The sequence below is a fragment of the Quercus lobata genome, chromosome 1 (assembly GCF_001633185.2).
Source record: "Quercus lobata isolate SW786 chromosome 1, ValleyOak3.0 Primary Assembly, whole genome shotgun sequence".
Lineage (NCBI taxonomy): Eukaryota > Viridiplantae > Streptophyta > Magnoliopsida > Fagales > Fagaceae > Quercus > Quercus lobata.
In genome coordinates this window covers 42,193,298-42,202,361 of record NC_044904.1, presented here as the reverse complement: position 1 = coordinate 42,202,361, position 9,064 = coordinate 42,193,298, and the positions used below count along the sequence as shown (strand labels likewise).

Genomic DNA, 9,064 nt, shown 5'->3' with positions numbered 1-9,064 from the left:
TAAATTAAGCCATACCAAATTTATCTTGTTACATTCAGTTGTACCATAATCTTCCCCTCTCATTATTTGAAAAATAGTATAATACTTTGAGAGAGAGACCTTGGATAGGGGAAGCCACCTCTATCATCATCTTTCATGCAATTCCACTACTACCAGGCCAAATTTCACCACCTTGAGCAACCTCATGCTACAGCCAAAGAAATCAGATCTACCTCTATAGTACTTCTGCAATTGAGAGGCCATTTAGTTTGTTGTAAGCAGATTTCAATAGTGCATCCATCACAATTACCTCCACTTCCATTATCAACATCACATCATTGTAGCAAACCACCTCCCACTACAATACACACCCATCATCTCAGTTATGTTGGTGATTTACAAAATGAGTCAAAATAATTTTGGGTTGGTTTGGTTTTTCAACTTAAAGATGGAAGAAAGAAAACTTGAGCAGTGCATTTTTGTTAAGTCCCACATTGAAAAGAATAAAGTATTTATCTTTATTAAGTACATTCTATGATGTATTTATGTTGGGGAGATAACACCTTCAAAAGACTCCAATTGAGCAGTTAATATAATATATAGGGACACTGCTTAACCCAAAAGTTTATACTTACGAGTTTTGGCTTAACTATGCTATATTAACTACTCACTTATCATTATTCATGTGGCACTTTATCCACACGTGTATACACTATACACTATCCATGGGAACCACGAGTCAACCATGCACGTTCATCCATGGAAACCAACCGGCAAACTACCACCATTAGCAATACTCCTTTGTTGAACCTTTTTCCAAAATCACTTGTGTGGGCTTTGCGGGCTTGCCCTGTCCCTGCTCCAACTACGAAAAGGACCCTTAACACCTTCCCACACATCAACATGGGCTCTAGTACCACTTGTTAGGGAGATAACATCTTGGGAAAACTTCAATTGAGTAGTGAATATAATATATAGAAACACCACTTAACCCAAAAGCTTAACCTTATGAGTTTTGACCCAATTATATTACTCAGTCTTGTTGTTCTTATATTATTATTATTATTCCATGTGCGATTTCACTCAAACATGTATACGCAACATTGTATAGCATAATGGTAATACACTATGTTAATGAGGGAGTAGGAAAAGATGATGCCCCTGCATTGAGCCTTTTGCTCTTCCTTTCTACCATGTCTCCAAGTCTCTTCGTGCCCTTATTTCAAATTTTAAACTTTTGGTGATGATTTAGGTAACTGAGATGAGGTTGATTGGCAGTGTTATATTTATATGGCTTGCTTATTGATGCCCTCACAAAGAAAGCATTAAGGATGTTAAAACAATTGAACTGGAAACTAAAAGATGAAAAATGGCAAATCAGTGTATCACTCTCATTATGTTCTTAGCGTGGAAACTGAGAAAGATTTGTATGAATTTTCTGAAGGGCCAGAGTATGGTGTTAGTATACAATTTTCAAGGTGAAAATTTTGCAGCTCCAATTAGGTAATGAAGAGAGGAAGAACAGAATCTGTTGGTAAATTACTAGATCAACACTACATTATGAGATTCCAAGTAAAAAATAGTTGGTTTTGGATGATTGAATGATATGTTCAGTACGAAATTAAGAAAACTGGAAATACCCATGCAATTCACAGGTTAATTAATATGAAAGTGTAAGATAGAATAAATGTACGTAACTACAATAAAAACAAAAATTCTATTAAACTCCTTACGTTGATTAAGTCATGAGGAAAAACATAAGTGAAAGTATAATGTAATATTGCATCACATGGGATAACCTCAAATTCTCATGAACTGAAAGATCTGTTTTCATTGTACAAAATTAGATTTTTTTTTTTTTCCTTTTTAAAAGTGTTGTGGTTAACATGATTGGTTAATTTCATGTCCTGTGCTTGTCAAATGTGACTTTTAATCTACCCCACATAGAATCTTTGACGTTTCATTTTAATGTAAACCCCAATCCAAATTTGAGGGGAGTATCAAAGACCAACCCCAGAAAGGTAAAGTTTACTTTGCCCAAATAAATAAATAAAATTACATGGCAACACAGATTCTAAGTTCTAACATATTTATGTTAGACTCTAAAAGGAAATACAGTTACATGAAGTTTAGCTTTTTGTTCAAAACAAGTAGAATGCTTAAATTTTACCATCTCTAAGGCCCAGTCACAATTTTCTTACTTTGGTAGTTCATAAGAAAATTATAGCCACACAAACCCCAGATGAACCCATTCCAACCCGACCCCATTTCTATTCCACCTAAGCCACAACCCAATTAGTTATTGCTTATTGTTTGAATGGCCCCTACTATAAACATACCTGACAGATCCTATCTAGGAGTACCTATAGCCTAATGGAACAAAATGATCACTCTATAGTGTACTGCAAAGATTTTTTTTCAGACGTTTTATTATTTTTCAAGGCTCTAGCACTAATTACAGCAATGATTTCTGTATTAAGGACACCTGTCAGACCCAAATACAATTCTAGAGGAACCATCTATGACTTAATATTACCTTAATAGTGTATTACAGAGATTAATCACTATTAAATTTCTTCTTCTTCTTCTTTTCAATTTATTCTTTTTGAGTCTCCAGCCTCATTAGACCAAAGATACAACTATAAAATATTTAAAAAATAAATAAATAACATAAATTAAAAAAAAATTAAAAAAAATAGGAAAAGTCATGCCAGGCAGCCTTACTCCCAATTTATTGGAGAGGCTGATTCCTTCATCAAAGAAACAACTATACAAACAATAAATTGATTTTACAGAGTAAATGTCAATTCCAATACATATATCAATTCCCTAACCATCTCTATTCCTGAAGGTTTGATACAAACAAATAAACAAATCAAATTGAGTTCACAGAGAGCTCTTATTGTTAACTTAAAGTTACATAAACATACCTTGAATGGACCAAATGATTGGTAAAGTTGTGATTTGTAGCTGTATAGAAGAATCATGCCACCGTAGCATTTTAGAATAATTCTTTTTTGGATGACATAGGAGAACTTCACTCATATTAGTGGCACGTCGCAGAACATACTGTACAACAATCCTCACTATTAATCAAACTCCTATAGGCAACTAACCCCACCCGCCAGAACCAATTACCGGGTAATCCAGGGGCTTTTCAACCCTGACGGGCTAAGCAATTTATCCTCATGCCTAGGAGGCTAGAATAATGTGTTTCTCCATTGTGGAAACACAAAAACAAAAACAAAAACAAACAAAACAAACAAACAAACAAAACAAAACAAAATCATAAAACAAGAATTCTACAAGTCAGTCAAGTATAGTTTTCCGAGGAAATTGGAACTATATGACACAAGTATGGTACTATAATTTAATAATTTTTACTGCATTAAATCATTGCCACAGCACAACATTAATTTTAGTTTTTTCACATCATCCTTTTTATTGAGTCTCAGTAACTAACATGGTACAGGTGAAAGAATTTACAGGCAAAGCCAAGAAACTCACTATTCCTTTGAGTCCAGTTGTCTTCCAAGTAAGACAAGTCCCACAGTACAAAAAGCAGACAGAACTGCCGATGAGTAGCAGATTGCAAGTAGAGCTCCCCTCAGAGACTGCATCCAAAAGTTTTAAATGTAATACTGTAATGAGTTATAAGAGGGAAAAAGGTCAGATAACAATCAAAATACATTTCTTGCAATCACCTTAGCCAACAGCAAAGCATTATCATTTGCATACTGCAATGAACTCTCTGGAATGCTTTGAACACCCTGACCTAGTTGCCATGAAAGAATCCTACATTTTAAATTTTCAAGATAATTAAAAGAAATACTTTTCTGTTAGGCCTCTTTGTTAAAAATGACAGTAGATAAGAAACAGTTAAAAACAGGATAGTTACCCAAAAGCAAAGCCAATTGCAGCACCAATGTAGGCTTTATCTGATGTAAATTCAACCTGAAGTTCCCCAAACTGTGGTTGACATGAACATTGCTTGTTTAATATTCCACATCAAGTGCATCTGTTTGCAGAATATTCAACAAGTGCAGAGTAATCATCTACCTTAAACATCCTGGTTTCCTTCTTTGATTGTTCTTCAGCTGCTGTAGATACTGAACTTGCAGAAAGAAGCCTTCCAGTTGTAATCATTACTTTTGCAATCTATAATGGTTAACAGTATCCAACAATACTGCTACTTTAGAGATACATAACAGCAAGTTATATACATTTACAAGAGAAAGAGAGAGAGAGAGAGAGAGAGATCATTACTTAAAATTTAAAATCATGACTAGTACATTGGGTGAAGTGAGGAGAAAAGGGATCTATGACTTGCAAAGTTAATATATATCAGGATTTGATTGACTTTTCACAAACTGAAAGTACTTGTGAAACATAGAGACAGTCTTGGAGAAGAAGTAGCCTCAAAGGATCAGAGCATGTCTAACTTCCAGCATTTTCAATTGCATAAAAGCCAGTTAGCATCTGTTAACATGTCTACATAGTTGCAGAATTCAGATTGAAGTTTTAGACCAAGGATCTGGAGATGCAGGGACAAAATTTTACATGATAACTATAATAGCAATAACAAAAACTACTTTCATGTGACATAAGATACCTTCTGTAGTTCACCTTGACCAAACTGCCCCATGGACTGGAACCTCCTTCCAGCAGACACCAAACGCTTGCCAAGTGCTAAACCAGCTAAAAGATGGAAATAAGCTTTGGAAATAAACTCTTAAGGATGTATCTCTAGGCATTGGTTTTACATATAATCTTGCCTGATTTGGCATTGTCTGTCAAAGACTCCTCCAACCCAGGGAGCTTGCTTGCTAAACTATGGGAAGTTGATGTGTCAGCAAGTTCCCATGCTCGAGAGAGATTTAACAATGTATCTCCCAGAGCTTGACCACACTGAAATGAAATGCAAAGGTAATTCCTACAGTAATTTCTAAAAAATGTCTTAAATTTAATTGCTACGTCTATAACAGGTGGTGTAGTTATAATGATCAGGAATAACATGCCCAGCGTAATGTAGTGAAAGACATCCAAACCATAGTTCAAGATGCAGACACATGATTACTGAGTGCTCTTTATCATAAAATTAAAGAGAGAGAGAGAGAGAGAGAGAGAATATGAGCTTTTATGTTAGTTGAATATCAACAAGATTTTTTTTTTTTTTTTTTTTAATAAGTAACAAGATTTAGGCACTACAGAAATGGAAAATCCATGATTAAAGGTTGAAGTTCAATGGACTAACAAAAACATTGAAAATAAGATTCTCTCATATTCATGTGTTCAATATGACTCCAACTACAGAAATGGAAAATCCATGATTGAAAGTTGAAGTTCAATGAACTAACAAAAATATCGAAAATCAGATTCTCTCATATTCATGTGTTCAATATGACTCCTATTAGCTAAAATTCATGCGTGCACAGTAAGGATCATGCAACGTGATAGTAGGACCCATCTACACACAATGAGAAACCAAGACCAATTCATACTCGTAGGATCACAATAGCCACCCATTTAACATTGTATTACACCAATTCCACCAACATGAGTCACGTTTTGCAAAATGAACATAATTATGATATTGATTACAAATTTGATATACAGTGACTGCCTATAGCCTACTCAGTACTCATTACTCAAGACTGGTTCAGTTATAAACAGTTTTTGAAGCAATAAAAATAACTAACCTCATCAATTACCGGCCCATTCGAAAGGTCAAAAGCCGCATCATTTAGCTTAATTCACCACACCAAAAAAAAAACAAACATTAAACAAAACACTCACGAACCCCAAAAAAAAAAAAAAAAAAAACCCACAATATCAAATCACATAAATAATAACACAGAATTGAATAAAACCAAAGTTACAAACTTTGCTTACATCTATACGAAGATCACTTGGAAGCTGTGAAAAATAGTCCTGCGGAAGATCAAAGCTATCCTACACAAACCCAACAAAGAAAAAACAATAACAATCAAGTAAAATTAAATTAATAACAAAATATATGGCGCCAAATTTAAAAAAAAAAACGAAAGTGAAAACAGAAATGTGGGGTGTTTGAAATAATGGGTGTGGAAAAGTGTTGCTTACTGCAAGTTGTTGAAGGAGGGACTGAGCGTTATTGTTGGGTTGAAGTGAGTTTGGAGAATCTGAAGATTCAGTGAGAGCAAATGGGACTGTGAGGGGTTTAGAGAAAAGGGGTTTGTTGGAGGGTTTGAGAGAGGTCAGGGAAGGGATATGGAAGGGTTTTTGGGGAAAGAGAGGAACAGTGATGGAAGGGAAATTGGGGAGAGGTTGGACTTGGATGAGAAGATGAAGAGAAGAAGCCATTTTTTGGAGGTTTTGTGTCACTTCCCAGCCACTGACATTTGCTATTTTTTGGTTGTTGGTTTTTTTTATTGGTTTTTCTTTTTCTACCCTTTTTTTTCTTTTAACTGGATAAATAATTATGATTATAAATTTTTTTTTGAAAAAAAAAAAAATATCAACCATAAAGACTACATATTGTTGGATATATTTCATCAAGATTAAGCAAAATGGAACAATATATAGATCTAATTGAAAGCAGTAACAAAGGAAAAAAGGAAAAAAGGATGTAATACCCAAAAATAATAAATAAATATTGTACATATAAGAAGAAATCTGCAAAATAATTAAAAACTCATAAACCAAATGTGTGAAGATGAATAATACAGATCAAGTCTTTTGTTTAACATAATCTCCTTAAAGCAAGTTTCACTCCTCACACAATCTGTGATACTTTGAGACTCACGGACATTTGTTTCCTAAAATAAAATGATCTATAGCATAGAAAATAAACACATAAGGTCCGTGCTCTGCGGAATAATCTATGTCTTTTCTCTCTCTTTGACTCAAATGATAATGCACAAAATATTTTCTCATTGGGAGAGATTTTCAAAAAAAAAAAATTCATGAATGAGGGATTATGAATATATATGTTATTAAACAGTACACTGTTTCAGAAATTACGGATTTATACAGACTTATTGACTCAAAAAATAAAATAATAAAAAATATTATTATTATTTGGACAAGAGAGCCCAATCCACATATGCCTAAAACCCAATCCAATGTCCAACCAATGAGCATATAAACTCATATTCTCTATCATTACAACATCAATATCAAGTTCAAGTGAACACATTAGGAATCAATTTCTTATTAACTCCAAAATATTTTTCTAACACATATTTCACCAAGTAGGATCCAAATCCATTAATCCATAAAAGATATTTGTGTGTGTACACACGCAGGAATGTGATTCTTTTTTTACTTGACCCAACCTATTTGTCAAGTGTTTATATATATATATATATATATATATATATATATAGACTTGAGTCCTATTTTCAAGCTTCTAAAAAAACAATGATTTTAAGTTTTATAATATTTTTTCTGCAAAATATTTAAAAAAGTATATTGTTTTTAACTAATCAATTTACAATGTATATTTTTATCTTAAAATTGTATTAAATTTTCTACATTATTATAAATGGAAATGCTAATGAAATTAGCTATTAAGTTGACATGTAAATTCCTAAAAAAAAAAAATTGACATGTAAATCAGTGTTAAATATACTACTAACACTAGGTAGTTTTCAAAATTTTATTAATAGATCTTCTTCCTTAGCATTTGTTTGTTTTCTTTACCTAATATATTATATTTTATTTTAAAACTCTATATAGTAGTTATTTTTATTTTTTATAGGTTTTTTAATTATATTTAATACACATGTAATTTTTTATAATTAATGTTTCATGTATAATAGTTATATGTGTTTTTTTTTTTTTAAATATATATATATATATATATATATAGATATATATAATATTATTTGTTAAGGCTTATTAGTATGAGCTTCACCTAGCATGAGCCTCTCTTTGCCCTTCTGTGGGACTTACTCATTTTGCCATTCTTTGTGGTATTTTTTACCATTTCCTTTGTGAGTCTCAAGATTGTGTCTCGTTTGTTGGTTGACAGTTAAACTACCCTCAAATCCCATAGGGGGTGGCATCGATCTAGATCTGGCGTGGAGTGGTCTGGATCCAAGCTCTTATGCACCTAATTGGATTTCAATGTTGGAGATCTAACACTGTAGAGTTCTTCCTCTTGGATGCCTTGGGAGTGGGCTTTTTCTTCTAGATCTATTGTTTCCCCAGGTAGTTCTAGCGGCTTTGAAGTTGATTTTTGGGGTAGATGGGCTGTCTGTTTTCTAAATTTGTATTGATGTCTGTCCTCAATTTGTTTGAACAAATTTGGTTTGAAAATTTGTCTCTTGAGAGTGATCTCTCCTAGTCAATACAAGTATATATATATATATATATATATATATATATTTCGTTATAGTTGTAATTATTTTACTTTAGTAATAAAATTTTATGCCGTTGTCTTAAGAAAACAAAAGCACTTGAATTCAATGAGTGACTATGAGGGTGTTTGGTCATTGATTTCAAAACATATTGTTCAGTGTTTAAACACTGAACAATATTGTTTAAAAACAAAAAAAAATATGTTTGGTAAACCATTCCAAAACAGGGCTGTTTGAAAAATATTGCTCAAAATATATGTTTAAAACAATAGTTTTTGAAATCACCTTCAGGCTGATTTTGAACAACAAAAACTATTGTTGAGTGGCAGTTTTGTAATTAAGTTGAACAATATTAAGGCCCACCAGTCAGCTTTTTGAAATAATGGTCTCACGCACACAGACACAACCGGCAGCATTTAAAAAATATTTTATATTTATTTTGTACTTTATTGATTTAAAAAATATTTATTTTGTACTTTGTTCAGCTTTTTTTTACCATCTAACACACATATACCAAACACATATTTTATGTTTTTGAACACTAAAACATGTTATTTAAACCATGATACCAAACACATTTTTTTGTTTTATAAACACTAAAAACATGTATTTCAATAACACTTTTTAAACTACAATTTTCACATCTTTTTAAACAATAATTTTTGAACTCTATAACCAAACGGGCCCTATAAATTTGAAATAGTTTCTTGCAGCCGATCATTTCAAATAAAAAATAAAAATAA

General features: G+C 32.5%; 1 protein-coding gene across 1 annotated transcript; it reads right to left on the bottom strand.

Annotated features, from left to right (window-relative positions):
- Positions 1 to 2,989: 2,989 nt before the first annotated feature.
- LOC115990465 lies at positions 2,990 to 6,381 on the bottom strand. The gene is made up of 10 exons (XM_031114298.1): positions 6,082 to 6,381; positions 5,872 to 5,931; positions 5,679 to 5,726; positions 4,755 to 4,887; positions 4,592 to 4,677; positions 4,039 to 4,137; positions 3,878 to 3,948; positions 3,684 to 3,774; positions 3,487 to 3,593; positions 2,990 to 3,048 (listed from the first exon to the last, which is right to left on the bottom strand). The coding sequence occupies exons 1-10, from the start codon at positions 6,319 to 6,321 to the stop codon at positions 3,021 to 3,023; spliced, it is 963 nt and encodes a 320-aa protein (XP_030970158.1). The 5' UTR covers positions 6,322 to 6,381; the 3' UTR covers positions 2,990 to 3,020.
- Positions 6,382 to 9,064: the final 2,683 nt, after the last annotated feature.

What these genes read in the sequence shown, in the direction of transcription:
- LOC115990465 (XM_031114298.1), bottom strand. Translation starts at nt 6,321, where the DNA reads ATGGCTTCTTCTCTTCATCTTCTCATCCAAGTCCAACCTCTCCCCAAT. An exon ending in CAAGTGATCTTCGTATAGAT is followed by an intron (nt 5,727 to 5,871) that starts GTAAGCAAAGTT and finishes TGGTGAATTAAG; the next exon opens with CTAAATGATGCGGCTTTTGA. An exon ending in GTCAAGGTGAACTACAGAAG is followed by an intron (nt 4,138 to 4,591) that starts GTATCTTATGTC and finishes TAACCATTATAG; the next exon opens with ATTGCAAAAGTAATGATTAC.